Raw genomic sequence first — 19,792 nt, forward strand, 5'->3', positions numbered from 1 at the left:
ATTTTCTATGTGCGCTTTTATCTAGAAAGGAGTGAAGTGTCCTAAATAAATCATGTTATGTTAAGAGTAAAATAAAATTATTCAGACCACTGCCAAAATAAACAATTTTAATGAAAAATTATAATAGCAAAGGAATACTGTCAAGAATATTATCATTGTTTCTATCTTTATGCAATTGTGAAATAACTTACGAAATGTAATTTTTGCTGTAAAATAGTGTAGTATGCTTTTAGTTCCCTTCCAACTGGTAATAAGTAGAACATAACATTGGAAAGATAAGATGTGGAAGTTTACATATATTGAAATAGTGCCTTGTATCAATAACCGTTTCTTTGAATGTTGAACAAGGAATTCATTATATAGGAGAGCTTACAAGAATTCCTTTTTAAAATTGTGATAAAACCAGGTTTAAGGAATATTCCCTGTCTGAAGGAGCATGCAAGATAATTATGGTGGCCTCTTAAACTCTCTAAAGTTCCCAACTTAATTTATTGTGAGACTATGTAGATTGTTACCTTAACTCATTAATATTTCAGGTATTCCATGTTGAGTTCTTCTGGGAACTATGGTGACATAAGAGTGCGCAAGTTTACTTATCACGTCTGTCGTATACTACCACCTCTTAAACTACCAAACTTCACTATCTTCTGCGGATCTTACTGTTGAACAGCTCTGTTAAAGTTAGAGAAGAACATGCTGATGTGTAGATTACAAACTCGAAGGACATTATGAATAACACTGTCTTTATTTCTACAGTGGGAGCCAAGAAGAAAGATTTGCTCCCGGGTGGAACAGGGATTACTCTCCTTCCCTTGATAGTCTTGCTCAAGAAAGACACTCTGGCAACTTCTCTGGCAGAGAATCACTTCCTTTTGATATCCAGGGACTCCCAGGCATCCTCAATCCTCAGTTTGCGAACAGAGAGGAATCTACTTTCAGCTTTGGAGTTAGAGATGGACCACGTAGTGACTTCAGAGGTGGGGAGGGTCATATGCATGATTTTGGAAACAGAGATTACTCACCTTCAGATTTTCAGAGTAGGGATGATTCACAGTTGGACTTCAGAGCCAGGGTACCTCTCCTTCCAGACTTTAGGGGTAGGGAGATGTATCCTGGAAATTTTCAGGATAGAGAAGGCCAAACTGTGGATTATAGTGGAGATATTCCTCCTATGGATTATAGAAATAGGGATACTTTCCGAATGAACTATAGAGATAGGGAAGCTCATACAGTGAACTACAGAGGCAGAGAGGATACTTCATCAGAGTGTCGTGCTAGGGGAACATCTGATTTGGATTTCAGAAATAGAGACGGATCACACCCACACTTTAGAGCAAGAGACATGCCTGAACAAGATTATAGGAGCAGAGAGCAACCATATTCAGACTTTAGGAAAAGAGATGTACCTGATACAGATTTGAGAAATATGGGTGCAGCTGATTCAGACTTCAGAGACAGAGATGTACCCCACTCAAATTTCAGAAATAGGCCAAAACCTCAGGCTGATCAAGATTTTAGAGGTAGGGATGCCCCACCATCGCTGGATTTTGCAGAAAGGGAGAGACCCTCAGCAGACTCAAACGTTGTAGATTTCCATCACAGTCAATCTACAGCACAATCAGCAGATAGAGAATGCAAGATAGAAGAGACTGTAGTTATTAGAGACAGGTCTTCATTGAGTATTCAGAATGAGGATTTGCCACATTCAGAATCAAGAGCCAGAGAAGAAGAAGAACCCCAAGAACAAAAAAAGACTGAATCTTCCCTAGAGTTCCAAAATAGCCGCAATCCTCTTCCCAATCTTCCGGACCAAGATAAGCCCACTCAGGGCTTTGTTAGCAATCAGGAGATTTCTGCAAAAGAAGAGCAAGTAACTGAATTACCTGGACTAAAAGAAAAAAGTGATCTGGATTTCCTTGGAAGGCAGGATACAGACTACAGGGGCATTGAGTATCGAGATGTAGACCATCGTCTTCCAGGATGTCAGGTCTTTGACTATGAACACGGCAAATCTTTTGCTGATGGGAAATCTTGTAAAGATTCTCCACCAGATCTTCAGGTACGCAATTTATTGTAAAGTTTCTATCTTAATCATATTTATAAAATGCTTACTAGAAGATGATAGCGCTTTAAAATAAAAGCTGTGAGCTCTAATGAAATTAATTCTCCTTTAGTCCATTACACCTCACTCCTTGCATAATTAAACCTGTAAATTGAAGTGTCGGTATTCTCACATGAGATTATTTATTAATTGGGTTTATATTTTGCCTTTTCTTGACTTTAAAATGATAGGCATAGTTTTCTCTGTTCCAGGTTTTTCTCATAAAAACAATCTGATTGGTGTGAGGGATAATAGTCAGCCTAAATCCATGGTTGAAGGTGGATTTGAACCTATAAACCTTTACTTCACATTTTAATCAATAGAACATTCAGTCTTCCGTACAGCTTTCTGTGCCTAATTTCTTTAGTTCTAATTTTTTCTCATAAATTGATGTCTTTTACATGCAATCTTAGCATCTTGATGATAAAATGTTTTATAAAATGTAAATAATTATGGATTATAGTGCACCTTTTTAGGGGAATTTACACACTTTCAACTATGTTTGACTTGTTGCATCTTTCCTCTGGTTCACTATTGACTTTAAAATCCTTTTTAATTTTATTTTGAAGGACCAGGATTATAGAACCTGTCTCAAAGATACCAAGCCAAGCAAGTTGATTCGCCTAGGAAGAGTGCCTGAAACTGCTACAAAAGATGAGGTAAGTTGTGTTTATGAAGCTTACCTAGTAATAGATGATACATTAACTGTATATTATAGCTTTGTGTTTCTCAGTTCCAAATAATAGAAAAACAGAATTTAATAATGCAGTTAGAAGGGGTTTCAGGGACTGTAGAGAGAAAGGAAAAAAATGTCTGCAGTTTCTTTTGACTATGTTTCTTTTAATACTGGAATGCTTTATTTAATAGGAAGACGATACATTTGTTTTGCCCTGATTTAACAAAAAGCAGGATTAGGTTCTCAGCAGGGTAGTTTGGTGTTGATCACAAGACTTTGTCTTTTCTTGGGCTGTTCCAAATTCCTTCAATGTCTAATCTGTATTTTATAATTAAAACAGATTAACTTTTTAATATCCTTAAACAGCAGTTTTTTTCTGAACACTATAATCTGAGGTACAGTGGCAGATCAAAGCTTTATAGGTAGTGCTCACTTAAGGATGGTAATTGAGATTGGTAATTGATAAGTGATGTGGTCATAAATCGTGACATCACATGACTGTGTCGACTTGTGACAGAAGTTCTAGCACTTGCAGTTGCAGTTGTAATTATTAGGTGACTCCTATGCAGTTGCAGCATCCTGGTCATGTAGTCACCATTCATGACCTCCTGCTGGCTTCCCCATTGACTTTGCTTGTCAGAAGCTGGCAGTGAAGGACACAACTGGTAATTGTGTGATTTAGGACATTGCAAACTTCATAATGTTGAGCCCTTCCCAAATGCCTGAATTGCAATCATATGACTAGCAGGGAAAGTACAATAGCTGGAGAAATGATTATAAGTCCCTTTGTTCAGCGCTGCCATTAGTTTGAATGGGTGGAAATATGGTTGCTGAACAAGGTCAATCTGCACTATAAGAGAAATTGAAGGGGAATACCCCCCCCCAAAAAAAACATGTAGCAAAAATGAATTTATTGTGACAGTGTTTGCTGTACTTTAGTTTACATTGTCAAGTGCTTTCCATTTTCATTTCCATTAATGTGAAACCATTGTTACTTGTTTTGGGGCCAAACAGAATGAATATTCAGTGTTGAAATGGTCAGTGTAATATAGGCTCTACCACTTAACTGGACACTTTGTTTTTATAGATTCTCAGTGCTTTCCAAGCATGTGATGGAACACCAGTGAAAAACCTGCGTCTGAAAGATTATACCACAGGTGGGATTTTTTTCAATTTTTTAAGTTTGTTAGATTTACATTAATGTTTCTATAATTATTGATCAGGTGATCCATTCTCCCTTATCGGTACAGTTTTTTCTTGCTAGCATTATAATTTTGATTTTAAGAGGAATTTGGGGCATATGGTCTATTCCAGTGATGGCGAACCTTTTGGAGACCAAGTGCCCAAACTGCAATCCAAAACCCACTTATGTATCGTCACGCCCATTGGGTGGGCGTGGTAACGGCAGACGGTGGGACTAAAAAGTTCAATCAATCAATTCCAACTTTGCGAGATCTTTTTTTTCCTGCGAGAAGTTGAAATAGATTGATTGATTGAACCTTTTTTTTGTGCACATGGTGGTGGAGGCTTAAAGCAAAAAGGTTTTATAAAACCCAGCTGAAGGCCTAGGACTGGGGCGACAGTGTGCGTGCCTACAGAGAGGGCTCTGCGTGCCACCTGTGGCACCCGTGCCATAGGTTCGCCACCACGGGTCTATTCACTTGCCTTTTTACTGGATTGATATTTTCAGGATTAGGTTTAGGAAACTGTTGCAAATCACCCGTTCTAGCTCTGCATTAATATTCGTAGATACTTTTGAAAGACAGAATATAAACTTGTTCTAACATAAAATTCAAGAACTAGTAAACGTTTGTCTTCAGTGACTTTTAAAAAATAATAATAAATGGTCTCTGGAGTACTTTTCCTATAGCAATCTCAATAAAAATAGTCTTACACTCATAGAATTGGAAGGGACCATGGAATCCTACCTAGTCCAATCACCTGGAACATGTTCAGGATGTATTAGAATATCTGATAGATAACCTTATAGTCCCTGTTTGAAGACTTCTAGTGAAAAAGAATTAACCATGCAATGTGGCAATACATTAGGAAACAGTTTGTATAGTTAGGAAGTTCCTCCTGATATCTAGCCTCAACCACCTTCCTTATAATTTCAATCCACTGGCTCTTGTCCTCTGTTCTGGGACCAGAGAGAACAAGTCCACTGCCTCTTCCATAAAAGAACTTTCCAGATATGTGAAGACAACTGTCAAACCTCCCCTCAATTTTCTTTTCTGTAAGCTAAAGATAGCCAGATAATTTGATTGTTCATGATATTGCTCGGTTTTCAGATCCTATCTCAGTAGCGCTCTGATGAACCTGTTTCAATTATCATTGTTCTTTTTGAAAATGGGGTCTGACCAGATCAAAGTAAACAACTTTCCGTGATTTGGACTCTGTTCCTGTTAATGTATCTGAAGATGTATTTGAATGTTTGATATAATATCCTTAAAAGATTCCTCTCATCAGATTCATCAGGTGCAAATAATTCTAAACTGATCAATAAAATCTTTACTTATAAATACTTGGGTGACTATCTTTTTATTTCAGAGAATGGTTTGTTGACAGTTTCCTGGCTCCAATTCTTATGTCCATTACTGGTATCAGATGATTTTTATTAGGGAACATTTGTAATATGCTGGCATGGAATAAATATTCATAAAGGTCGACATGATATAGAATAAGGGATATAAACATTGCAGATCTTATAGGGCAAAATATGCTCTTGTGGGGGAGTTTTTTTTTGTTCTTGTTGCTGCGATCTGTTTTGAAAGCATCTAGAAGACTAGTTGGAGTCAGCTGACTAATGTAAATTTCAGCACTAAGTAGAGCTTACTTTTTAGACATTTTGTGACATGCAGAAAAATGTACAAAGAGAAAAATCTATGGCAATACAGAATTCTGTTATTATCCCACAAATTTCTGTATATTTAACTTACGTATATGTGACCTATCTGCTCTTGGCATGAAAAAGAATAATTTCCCAGAACTAAAATATTCATCTTTACAAGCTTTTTTTCAATCTAAGTTCATTATTTGAAAGCAGAAACTTAATTCAGTAATTTTTATGAAATACAAAGCCATGAGCTAATTCCTTTCCCCCCCAAGTTTTTATTGAGTTTTCCAATATTACATTTACATATTTGGAAAGCAACGTGGCGACTGGGTACAACAATTCCGTGACATTTAAATATCATCAATACAAAAGAGTATTGCAACAACTAATTCCCTCTCTTTCCCCCATATTATACACTGTCTCATGTTCAAACCAACCTAATTCTTATTCTATCAATCAAACAAAAAAAACCTTTCTAACCTTCATCAATAGTCTTCAGTTTATTATGCATATCTTAATTAATTTGACATTCCATCTTTTAGACAATCTATTTCCTGATAAGTTTTTCTTAACTTTAATTTCCCTTTAACATTTTAAATTTAATGTTTAATCTTGGTAATTTCCAAATTTTAAGTGACCCCAATTTCTATCACAATCCCCCCACAGTTTAAGGTTCCAGATACCTCGTATCTGTACATGATTCTCTTCATCTGCATCAACCAATTAATAATACAAAGTAATGTTTTTATTTTTCTAGTAATTCTCAAATATCTTTGCACTTAAAATTTAACAGCCAAAATTTCTTCTTGGTTTTACTTAACCTTTATCTCAGCCATGAGCTAATTCCTTGCTGTCTTGAATAATAAGCAAGACTTTTAGAAGGTAGATTGTGGGAAATCTTTCCCCCTGCAGATGTGTACTTTTATATCACTTTTGTCAAGTATAATATTCTGATTAGTTTAAAGTCTGGTTCACATACCTGACTAGTATTATTTATAATTTTATATTTTGGGGGCTTTGTTAATAATGTCAAACATCTAGTAAAACCACCATGTTCTGTGTAATCTAGTCGCCTTATCTTTAAGGGGGTGATGGCATATAAACTTAATAAAATAAAATAAATAAATATTATTCTTGGTTAAATCTAGGTTCTGTTTTCTGAGTGCTTCCTGATGTTTTGTAATCTTGATGTGGACATTGCCACATGATGCACAGCACTGCAAATGTTCTGTGCAGATAGAAATAAAAACTACTTTGGATATAGCTTACTACAGAGGTCCTTAACCTGTGGGCCATGGCCTACTACCAGGCCCCGGCCTATTTACAACCAGGCCACATGAGTGGCAAGCTGGTGTGTGCGCATGCAGCCCCACTTGCGTGAGTGGAGCTGCGCATGTGTGCCGGCCCGCTGCTCACGCAGCCCGGTTCCCCTCTCCTCCCTCCCCCCACCCCAGACGGGCCACCAAGCCACCTTGTCCCTATACTGTAAAAGTGGAGTGGTGAGAGCAGAGGATGAATAGGACAAGCGTGCCCTGTTCAGTTTTGCTGACTCACCAAGGCTGCCTGTGCAGGACATCTGATCTGCTTTTGGAGTGTGGGCAGCCTTGGTGAGTCTGAAGGAGCACAAGACCACTCCCCCAAGGCCTTCTCTTCTTGGTGTCAAAAGCTTTTGGAATGAACGAAAGGCTTTGGGGGAGCAGGTATGTGCATACTGGACCGCCACTCACACGGCCTGGTTTCCCTTCCCCCCCCCAGCCGGGCTGCCAAGCCGCAAGACCTCTGGCTTACTAAGTTTGGGTCTGTCTTCCTTAGCACATGTCAGCTTTTTTAAACATAGTTTTACAAGTCCGCCGTGACCTGAAAACCTGGTTATTTGAACAGGCCGGCCTGGACTAAGGGTTTGGGGTATTTTTAACTATTTATTGTTAGAGCTAAATTAATTTAATTTTACTTTTAACTTTTGTATGTTGTATTTTAATTGCCCTGAGTCCTTCGGGAGAAGGGCGGTATAGAAATTCAATAAATACTAATACTAATACTAATAAATACTACTACTACTACTACTACTACTACCACTACTACTACTACTACTACTTATAATAATAATAATATTCCTGTATTATATATGTAAAGAAATAGAATAGGATAGTCATTTTTTGGGTAAGCATATATTGTTTACATGGTATGTAATAAATGGTTAGTATATGCACTAATTACTATATGATGTAAGAGAACTATATTATAAGTAGTACTAATCTGCAGAAAATGCGGTTATAAAATTGCTATCTAGATAAGGTCATTATATTGTACAGTGCTGCAAAAAAGCATAGCTGTCTTAGCCCTCACAAATTGTTTTTTTTAAAAATTATTGCAAGTGTGAAGAAAATAAAGTGCATAAGCATGCTTTAAGTCACAGGTCCCCAACCATTTGGGCACCAGGGACCAGTTCCATGGGGAAAGGTTTTTCTGTGGACTGGAGGTTGCGTGGTTTTGTGTGCTGCCTGCACCCCGCAGATGGGGCTTTGCTTGTGTACGGACCGGTTGCTGACATGCCACGGCCCAATACTGGTCCACAGACCGGGGGTTGGGGACCCTAAGTAGTGTCAAACCATGTTTACTTCTGCCTCAGCAGCTTCAGTCTGTGTCATCCTTTGGATGCATGTGGACTAAAAATACTATTTGTCATTTTCATTGTGGTTTTGCATATTTTGTGATATTGCCTAAGATTTGAACAAGATTGTATAGCAAATGCATTCCCATTTCCTTATATTAGTGTGTATGACATTGGCAAATTATAGACAACCATCAAAATATTTATTTTTGGAAGATTTTGTCTCACTAAAATACTATAGCTGCCACGGAAACTTAGTTACTAGTAGTAAGTGCAGGAGATACAATAGCATATTAAAATAGGATAATCAATAAAAGTGTAGCAAGTACATGCAGATTCTTATTTTCATTACATCAATTAGATCATTCTGAAACTTGCAAAGTAGTGAATCTTTTGAGATGAAAATCCCTGAGAAAAGGAGTTTGCATTTAGTGACTTGTATCTGTTATTCAGCTGTTTTCAATGCTGATATATTTCTGATCCCAATTTAAGATTTTGGTGGTGTATTTGCTGAAGCTTTGAATGGCATTAGGAGAATATATCTTTAAAATATATCTTCCCACATGCACCTGCTCATGTTTTCCAGTGATTCTTGGTGGGTATCTTCTAGATGCAACCCTCAAGGGAAGTGAAATCAGTAGCTCCACATGAAGACCCTCTGGTAGTGGGACTTTTGGATTACTCTCCTTTGGAAATGTTGGTTGGCCCTTGAGTTAATACATTTTCAGTGTCAAGAGGCATTATTCTTTCCCCTGGCATTTGTACTCTGAATTAAATGGCCGTAACTGTGAACTAGTAGATTTATATTTTACATTTTTCCTGAACTAATATTAATTGTACTTTGCTATTTCTATTGTTTTGCTGTCTTTGTTTGCTTTTTTAAAAATAGAAACATTTAAGGTTATAAATAACTTGTAACCCACTTAGAGATATTCAGGTATCGGGTGGAATGAAAGCGTAATAAATACAAAGAAATCTAGAAATGCACTGTATTGTAGAAGTCAAATATTTTATAGACCTGAACAATTTCTGTATTTGTTTTATTGATAATTTACTGAGGGGCACCTTGAAGATGCTTTAGTTTGGTCAGAAAAATTATGAAGTGATAAGGTCATTTTTTTCCTTAATAAAATCCGACTAACAACTTCTTATAAAAACTAAAGCAACTTACCCATTTTTTGCAGTATTTACAACAGGGCTTTTCAACCTTTTCACCCATTGTACCACTTTTAGGATATGGCAACATCTGAATACCACCAGTCGCCTAGTAAGGTGTCAAAAACTTGACCAAAAAAAAAAAAGGAAAAAAAATGATGAAGTACAGGTAGTCCTCGACTTACAACAGTTCGCTTAGTGACTGTTCGAAGTTACAATGGCACTGAAAAAAGTGCCCCCCAAGCCACAGCCGAGCAAGACACCTGCCTGCCCACCCGGCTGCGCTCTTCCTCCTGTCCAAGGTTTTCATTGTTGTGAGCATTTCTGTTGAGGATTGGCAGCAAGGGTGGCGTGGGGGTGTTTGGTTTTTATCCCCCCCTGTCTGCTGGGTGGTTGCAGCAGGTTCTGGTCACTTCACATGACCCTGGGACCCTGTGACTGTCATAAATATGAATCAGTTGCCAAGCATCTGAATGTAAATCACAAGACCCTGGAGATGCTGCAACATTCCAGCTGATCGGCGCTTCTTCTGGGCTCAGAAGCGCCAGGATCAGCGCCGAGCTCCAGCTGGAGCCTGGCGCTGATCCTGGCGCTTCCGCTGAGCCCTGATAGCCCTGCAGTTCCAGCCGTCTCTCGCTCAGGCTTGTGCGGTGCTGCCACTGGTTCAGCTCATTCCCCTCCCTTGCTACCACTTTTCTAAGATGGTCGCGTACCACCTGCCAGGTGCCAATGTACCACAGGTGGTGCTCATACCACTGGTTGAAAAGCTCTGATTTAGAAATCCAGCTTGTTTCTGTCTTTAATGGCCAAATATATACACAAGAGAAAAGGAATGTTTTCTGGTTATTCTTTTCCACTATAATCTTATAGTGCACTGAATAATTTTTCAGGATCAGTTCTTTAGGAAGGGTATAGTATTTCAATGGGAATGGAAGAGAATGCACCTGCCTATATTGAATTAAGTAATTGTTTATATAGTTAATCTTAGGTATCTTAGAAGAAAATTATTAAAATGCAAGACTTGATGGCAACTCACTTCTTTTCCTAAGATTTGTAGAACACAGAAATGGCATTTTGACAACTTACTTCTGCTTCATTGCTAGCCACACAGATAACTAACCAAACAGGGTTCTATCACAGAAGGCAAAAATCTTGATTCTACATCTAGAAAATGATTAGTTATGTAATTTTTGAGAACTAAATGCTTGGGGAACTAAAGTTGCATTATGATATCATAATAGAAGATGTAGATGTAGATACCCACGCACATACACAGACATATATACACATATATACATACACAGGGATGCGGTGGCTCAGTGGGTTAGGACGCTGAGCTTGTTGATCAGAAGGTCAGCAGTTTGGTGGGTTGAATCCCGAGTGCCGTGTAACAGAGTGAGCGCCTGTTAGTCGTCCCAGCTTCTGCCAACCTAGCAGTTCGAAAACACGTAAAAATGCAAGTAGAAAAATAGGGACCACTACGGTGGAAAGGTAACAGCGCTCTGTGTGCTTTTGGTGTCTAGTCATGCCGGCCACATGACCATGGAGACATCCTCGGACAAGCGCTGGCTCTTTGGCTTTGAAACGGAGATGAGCACCGTCCCCTAGAGTTGGAAACGACTAGCACGCATGTGCGGGGGAACCTTTACCTTTACCTACAGTTGCAAGAAAAAGTATGTGAACCCTTTGGGATTACGTGGAGTTTTGCATGAATTGGCCATAAAATGCGCTCTAAACGTCATGTAAGTCACAACAATAGAAAAACACAGTCTGCTTAAAATAATACTACACAAACATTAGCTGTTGTCATGTTTTAATTGAACATAAGATGGAAACATTCACAGTGCAGGGTGGAAAAAGTATGTGAACCTTTGGACTTAATAACTAGTTGACCCTCCTTTGGCAGCAATAACCTCAACCAAACGTTTCCTGTAGTTGCAGATCAGACCTGCACAACGATCTGGAGTAATTTTGGACCACTCCTCTGCACAAAACTGTTTCAGTGTAGCAATACTCTTGGGATGTCTGGTGTGAATCGCTCTCTTAAGGTCATGCCACAGCATTTCAATTGGGTTGAGGTCAGGACTCTGGGCCACTGTAGAAGGTGTATTCTGTTCTGTTGAAGCCATTGTTTTGTTGAATTACTTGTATGCTTTGGGTCATTGTCCTGTTGCATCACCCATCCTCTGTGGAGCTTCAGTCGGCGGACAGATGGTCGTACGTTTTCCTGCAAAATGTCCTGATAAACTCATAAATTCATTTTCCCATCAATGACAACAATCCATCCAGGCCCTGAGGCAGCAAAGCAGCCCCAAACCATGATGCTCCCTCCACCATGTTTTACAGTGGGGATGCCTTTCTCTCCACATATAGTGTTGTGTGTTTTTCCCAAACAACAAAATTTTGGTTTCATCTGTCCACAGTATATTTTGCCAGTAGTGCTGTGGAACATCCAGGTGCTCTTTTGCAAACTTCAAACGTGCTGCAATATTTTTTTTGGACAGCAATGGCTTCCTCTGTGGTGTCCTCCCATGTACTCCATTCTTGTTTAATGTTTTCCTTATTGTAGATGTGTCAACAAAAATGTTAGCATGTGCCAGAGATTTCTGTAGGTCTTTAGTTGACACTCTAGGATTCTTCTTTACCTTATTAAGCATTATGCGCTGTGCTCTTGCAGTCATTTTTACAGGATGACCACGCCTAGGGAGAGTAGCAACAGTGCTAAACTTTCTCCATTTGTAGACAGTCTGTCTTACCGTGGACACATGAACATCAAGGCTTTTGGAGATACTTTTGTAACCCTTTCCAGCTTCATGCAAGTCAACAATTCTTGATGGTAGGTCTTCTGAGAGCTCTTTTCTGCGAGGCATGGTTCACATCAGACAGTGCTTCTTGAGACCAGTAAACCCAAAACAGGTGTGTGTTTTTAAAGGGCAGGACAGCTGTCAGCAACACATCCAATATCATCACACTGGTTGGAGTCAAGGTTGGCTCACTCCTGGCTCCAATTAGCTCTTGGAGAAGTCATTAGGCTAGGGGTTCACATACTTTTTCCACCCTGCACTGTGAATGTTTCCATCTTATGTTCAATTAAAACATGACAACAGCTAATGTTTGTGTAGTATTATTTTAAGCAGACTGTGTTTTTCTATTGTTGTGACTTACATAACGTTTAGAGCGCATTTTATGGCCAATTCATGCAAAACTCCACATAATCCCAAAGGGTTCACATACTTTTTCTTGCAACTGTATATACATACACACATATATGTACACATATATGTACACACACACAAGGTGTATATATAAATATAAAAATATAAATGTGGGCTAGACAGCATCAGATGGATTCGTAGCTGGCTGACAGGCCGTACTCAGCGTGTGGTCCTCAATGGAACTGCATCTACATGGAGGCAAATGTGTAGTGGTGTGCCCCAGGGCTCTGTTCTGGGCCCAGTGCTCTTCAACATCTTCATCAATGATTTGGATGAGGGGATAGATGGGGAATTCATCAAATTTGCAGACACCAAGCTGGCAGCAATAGCCAATACTCCAGAAGATAGCTTTAAGGTACAGAAGGATCTTGAAAAGACTTGAACATTGTGCGCTATCTAATACAGTGCTAGGCTGCATTAACAGGGATAGAATCAAGATCACATGAAGTGTTAATACTACTTTACAATACGTTGGTAAGGCCACACCTGGAATACTGCATCCAGTTTTGGTCACCACGATGTAAAAAAGATGTTGAGATTCTAGAAAGAGTACAGAGAAGAGCAACAAAGATGATCAGGGGACTGGAGGATAAAACATATAAGGAACAGTTGCTGGAATTGGGAATGTCTAGTTTAATGAAGAGAAGGACGAGGGGTGACCTGATAGCAGTGTTCCAATATCTCAGGGGTTGCCACAAAGAAGAGGAAGTCAAGCTATTTTCCAAAGCGTCTGAAGGCAGGACAAGAAGTAACGGAGGAAAACTAACCAAAGAGAGAAGCAACCTAGAGCTAAGGAGAATTTTTCTGACAGTTAGAACAATTAATCAGTGGAACAACCTGCCTCCCGAAAAAATAAAATTCAAAAAAAAAATATTCTGCATAGAATCAGATTCATCTGTATTATTTGGGTAATTTTTATTAGTCTTTAAAATATTAAATTAAAGATTAAATTAAATTCTTATTAGTCTTTAAAAGATTATCCATTGAGACATTTTATTTGACAAGAGTGAGTCTTAATATAATAAACATAATCTGTACAGTTAATGATGAATGTGTGATTTAGCTACTGATAAATATTTCAAGTTACATATAAATGTATTTTTTCAGTCCCTATCTTATCAATTTGAGCTTTTGCTCAGTTTTATTCTTCACCTGCTCTCATATTTCTAGTTCAAATCTCAGCAGGTAGCAAAACGAACTCTAATTAAATCAGAAAAACTGTGTATGAATAGAATTTGTCAGTTGTTGCTTCATGACAAGCTCTGATTCTGTCATTGTGAGAAGTAAAAACTTTCCAGTAATATATGGTTATTGAGAATCTTATTCTCTATCATTTTAATAGCTTTCCTATTAAAGCCATTTTAAGTGCTGGCTATCTCAATCTCTAGTGGTGGATCTGTAATTCAACTATGTACTACAATTTGTAAATCTCCCATCTTTCTGCTTCACTAAGCTCTAATATTATGAGAGAGAGAACTTCACCACACCATGAGTAATTTTAAATGTTTCTATCATTTTGGTATGTACATGGGATTTCTTTCTGTTGAGTATAGTGCATATGTCATAATCATCACTTCTTCACAACTAAATTTTAATTTTAAAATTTTTACACGTTACAGTGATTTTTGTGTTGTTTTGAATGTGATTATTGCTTTATCTGAAATTTAACTAATTGGAGCATACCAATATTATTAGCAAAACTACAGTCTACGGATGCTATTAAAATGACATTACCATGATGCATCCTGTTTCTTGTAAATATGAACCAATATTTACATTTGTTATGTACATTTCTTTCCAGCATCAACTAACAGTGTGGAATAGGGATAAACATGCATATATAATTTGGTAACCCTATATGTTTAAATGTTGTTATCTATATGTTTAAATGTTGTTTTTATATATAGTAATTTAGGGCATCATTGAAGTTTTATTCTCATCAGCACTTCTGTGTCAATAGGAAACTCTGCCCCAAGTGTTGGGAAAATTTTGGCATTGCATATAAATCAACACAATCCCTAATTATTTAACATCTGGAAGCCAGATGTCAGCCTGTGCTAAAGCTGTATGTCTCTATCTGAGGCTCAACAGCAAATGCAGTCACATCCCTAGAGGCTGTTAAGAGTCTGTGTAGGGAAAAAAGTTGAAGCTTAATCTCTGCAAGGTGGAGTGGCTGCTTATTCAGAAGCTTTTGTCCATCTTTGACTCTAGAAGGATTATGCTCCTATGTAGAAAGTAGGTTCATAATCTAGAAATTAATAACTCTTGGTAGAAGTACAAGTGAAACCTATGGTTTGGAAAGTTTGTGTAATTTTGGCATGGGTTTTAGTTGTGAGATTTTCTGGAACGGGCAGAGCTTTATTAACAGTTACTGATCTTTTTCACCTATGTCTACACCAGGCATGTCCATCCCTTGGTCCATGGGCTGCATGAGACCCTAGACACCTAGTAATGTAGCCTCAGAAGATTGTTAATTTTTAACATTATATGATTTATGCATATTAACTACTGGTATATTATATTTTACATGCAGTTGCTTACATGATAGTAGGTTATTTCCCAATTCCCAATTTACCCATATGATACAGTTATTGTGGAAAGTACATTGATAAGCTTTTGGTAGCAATTCAGGATGTTAATTTCAATCTGTGAACCTTATTACAGTCTGTAACAGTGATGGCGAACCTTTTAGAGACCGAGTGCCCAAACTGCAACCCAAAACCCACTTATTTATTGCTGGGTGACAGGTGGGCGTGGCCTACTGGGTGGGTGTGGCTATGGTGGTCATGGAAGATTGGGTGGGTATAGCCAAGGTGGATGTGGTCACCTCAATGTCGCTTGTGGGGAGGGACACCTGTGGGGGCGGCTGGTTGAAGAGGGACAGTTGCCACCTCCGAGGCATGGCGCACGTGCCCACAAGGAGGGCTCTGAGTGCCGCCTCTGGCACCCATGCCATAGGTTCGCCACCACTGGCCTATAAATACAGGACAGTTGAAGGTATGTTCATGGGGAATGCTTCTGGGAGGAGCCTTCTCTGTCATGGACTTCTTCCAGATCTCTGGGAATAAGTATGGGCCATCTATATTTGTATTTCAGAAGGCAGTCAAGACCTGGCTGTTTTGTAGACTGTTGGGGATGAAATGGGATGATGCTTTCCATGTTCCTGAAGTTGGTTAGAAGGTGCAGAATGGATTAGATTTATTGTATTTGATATATGTATTGTGGTTTTAAATGTAATTACTGTAATAGGGAATTGTTAGTCCCTTAGATTTTTTTTAGGTTAAACAGACATATTAATTTGAGTATAATTAAAAATATAGTGAATGCATGCAACATGGACACATTATCTCTTGATAAATATGAATACATGATACATCCATGTTAAATTGTGTTGCTAACCATATTCACACTTCAGCTGGATAAATTCTTTGTATACAAGTTGACTTTAATTCTATTGCATTCATGTGTGATATTCGAGCTAGGACAGAACACATCATATTTATGTTGATTTTTTTGTGGAAAAGTGGGCCTGAATAGTTGAAGCTTCCACCACATAATAGTCTCTGGTTTGTTATAATGGTATTAGTGCAAACAAATTCTTGCAGTTTCAGCCATGAAAACTTTGCATTGTTTCCTTGAGTGGCACATCTTCCCTTGAGTAAACCTTGGCTTTAATTTAGATGATTATGAGTCCTTGATAATTTTGAGGTAAGGATGCTTTTATGTACCTGTCTGACTCTTCTTTCAGATAGGTATATTCCTTTTTACAATAACTTGCATTACCAAAAAAAAGATACAGAATGGTTAATCATTTCTTTAGGAAAGACACATAAAGAAATCCAATAGTTGTTTGACTTTGAATTTGGATTACTTTGAATAAGAGTATTTTAAGATATTAAAAGTATATCTGAACATTGGATTAAATCAGATTATAATTCAAAAATAGGATAGCAATTTCTGGATTTTATTCTACACTTTGAATGAAAATAGATTTCTGGACTCCTACTTACAACAGAAAAGTTAACATAAGTTAAAAACTACTTTTGGTTTTATTGGTTCAATTGGTTAATGTATTGGTTTAGAAGCTGATTCCAATAACCTGAATTTGTGAAATAGATAATTGTTTCTATAATAAGATTAGTTCTGAAGTGCTAACTTACTTCTGTGAGTATGTCTATTTATACTTTTCTTAATAGAAGTCCAAATTGCTTATAGTACAATATTAGAGAAATTCAGAATAAGTGAAAATGACTATAGGTTTATGATACTATCGAGACCATATCCGAGTTGAAGCTTAGCTATAAAGAACATCAACTGTTGCTTTTGTTTTGTGGGGAGTCTAGGGTGGTGATAATCGGGTTGTGCAATGGGAATGGGGGAATTGGATACTAAAAATATGGCTTTCTGGCACTAACGCAAATCCCGTCTGTATTTAAATGCTGTCCCCAGGTTACAACTATGGCTATATCTGCGTGGAGTTTTCCCTCTTGGAAGAGGCCATCGCCTGCATGGAAGCCAACCAGGTTGCTTTACACTTCGGTCGAAAATGCTGCTAGAAGAATATTTTTGTGGGGTGGACAACACTTAGTGTTTAAAAAAAAATCAGAGAAAGGTTTTTATTCCAAAATGTACATTACGGCAGCTAATATCCTCACATCTCCCAGTAATGCAAGCAGGTTTAATATTTCACTACAAAATCTCATAGTTTTCCTGAATTATCTACACTCACAAGTTCATGCTTTGCAGGCATGATAGATTCGAAGTGTGGTAGTTAAGGAAAATGCTCCCAGTTCTGGTGGTTGTCCTTGTGAGCTTGCGTATCTAGTGGATATCAAGATAAGCATTCAGCCTGAGGTGTTTTACTTTCTTGACTGCGTACAACAAACTGACAATCTTGACTGTATTGCAAACTCTCTTCTCTATTAGAAACATTGTTATATGCTTGAATATACACTGCACCTGTCTTGGTTTTATGCTAGTCATTAATATTCAGTTTTGAGTGAAAAATCTTGTTTGCATGCTCCATCCGTTTATGTGATTTTATTTGGTGCAGATACATGGAACTATATTGTCTGCTTGCATTCATATTAACTGCGTGCAAGTTGAAACTATTCAAAAGAGGTTAGCATACTGCAAATGTACCTGGTTATTCTGAATATCTTTAATGGTTTTTTGGGAGGAGGGAATAGGAACCCCCCCGATATATATTCAGTGATAATTGGGCTAGATTTTTAAGTTGGCAATTTTATAAGTAAAAATAATAAATGAAGATACTTGTGCTGGTGTCTGTCTTTCAGATATGAGTCCAGCATTTTCCACATATAGAAACTGTGTATAAACGTTATCATCTAATGTTTTATGTTGTTTTAGCCAGGCCCACTTTTGAATTGATAACAATTCTCATGAAATTCCTATTAGTCAGAAATGATGCATTTTTAAAAGAATTGAATCAATAAGTTATTATTAATATCTGTCAGATTCATAATTAAATCAAGTGTGGCTGAGATAAATCAGACCAGCTTTTCATTGTCAGAGTAACTTTTTGTCCACACACATCTCAATTTTATCATTGTCCCCATTGAAGTTTCACCAACTGCAAAAAAATCATAACATAATTAAGTATTGCAGTGTTAAATATTTTTATCCCATTTTAACATTTCTTCCCTATATTGCTCAAATGATCAAAACTAAAATAGAATTTTAGATTTGGTAGTTTAAAAAAGGTAGATTATAAAGTTGCTCTTTTTGTAGATTATGAAATCCAGATAGATTTTCCAATGGGCATATTGTTTTTCTTCTCCATTTATTGTAATATATAGTTCTTCCTCAGTAGAATTAAAAGCAAATATACAGTTGTACTTAATTTCAAACAGTTAAAACGATGAAATGCCCATCCTCCCTTTTATATCTTGTTCATATATAAAAGTTCCGAAGCAGTTTGAAAAGAAGCTTAACACTTAAATTCTAAGCTTCTTTTGTAAAAGAAGTGGAATATTAATTTCTTCCTGATCATACACTCGGTTTAGATGTGTTTTTGTTTCTTTAAATGTGGATATGTTGAGTCTGGACAATAGCTTGAACTAGTCTGTTAGGTTTCTTGGCAAGATTTTCAAGACTGATTTCTTATTGCCTTCTGTTATCTCTCTGGCTTCATGCCTAATGTGGGACTAGAGCTCATAGTCTCCTAGTTTCTAACCTGGTCCCTTAACCATTACACCAAATTGGTTCTTCTTTAAATGTTGAGAAATACAAAATAGTTGCATAATGTACTTCAGTTTACCATCACCCAATTGTCTATGAACCCTTAAAATGTGATATAAATACCAGCAAAGAAAATACTGTCTTATGTTTAATATGATAGTGTTTTGTAAAACTTACACTGATAAGAGCTAAAGGTTTTGTATTCAGTACCCTTTGATATCACCGAACAGCCAAAAAATGGAAGCAGCCTCTTCTTCCCTCATTCTCTTTCTAGTTTATGATATAACACACTTCATTTTAGTAACCTGAAAATATTTCTACCATCTGCAGCTTATGATTTAATGTTTTTGGAGCCATAATTAATTTGAACAATAACTTTCGTTGCTCAGTTTATTGATGGTTTTCAGTTTTAGGTAAATTCTAAAAAGATTGAGCTTAGTGTTCAATTCTGTGGCAAAATTAAGAAAAATTTAGAAAATTTTAAAAGATACCGTATATACTTGAATATAAGCCGACTCGAATATAAGCCGAGACCCCTAATTTTACCCCCCAAAAATGGAAAAAGTTGGTGACTCGAGTATAAGCCGAGGCTGGGAAATGCAGCAGCTCACCTTATGCTCCTCTCCAGAGATCTTCCCTCAGCAGCGGCCGGCAAAGTAGCTCGCACGCGAAACAAGCCCGGCAGAGGAGCCGGAGCGGCGAGCAGAGGCGCCCGGCCCAGATCCTGCAAGGCCCGGCCGAGACGCGCCCCCAGCAGCGGAGCTGCTCCGGCTCCTCTGCCGGGCTTGTTTTGCATGTGAGCTACTTTGCCTGATGCTGAGAAGACCCGCTTGGGCACTCGGGTTGGTGTCAGTCTCCGCAGGCCCTTCTCGTTTCCAGGAACGTCAAGCGCGCTTGGCTCTCCACCCCCACGGCAGGGCAGGGCAGGGCAGAGACTTGCTCGCCCTTCTGACGGCCCTGAAGAGAAACGAAGGGCTTGCAAACTCCCCGCGAGAAC

At 38.0% G+C, this 19,792-nt stretch overlaps 1 protein-coding gene across 4 annotated transcripts in view; it reads left to right on the forward strand.

The window, feature by feature from the left end:
- RBM6 (RNA binding motif protein 6) overlaps positions 1-19,792 on the forward strand; it is a 100,415-nt gene that overhangs the window by 28,763 nt on the left and 51,860 nt on the right. For all 4 annotated transcript variants that reach the window (XM_081320999.1, XM_081321001.1, XM_081321002.1 and 1 more), the window contains exons 3-6: positions 757-2,059; positions 2,671-2,760; positions 3,865-3,934; positions 17,044-17,117. In XM_081320999.1, coding sequence (XP_081177125.1) covers positions 757-2,059; positions 2,671-2,760; positions 3,865-3,934; positions 17,044-17,117 — 1,537 coding nt within the window. The remainder of the gene's footprint in view (positions 1-756; positions 2,060-2,670; positions 2,761-3,864; positions 3,935-17,043; positions 17,118-19,792) is intronic.

Source organism: Vipera berus (assembly GCF_964194415.1).
Source record: "Vipera berus genome assembly, chromosome: 2".
Taxonomy (NCBI): domain Eukaryota; kingdom Metazoa; phylum Chordata; class Lepidosauria; order Squamata; family Viperidae; genus Vipera; species Vipera berus.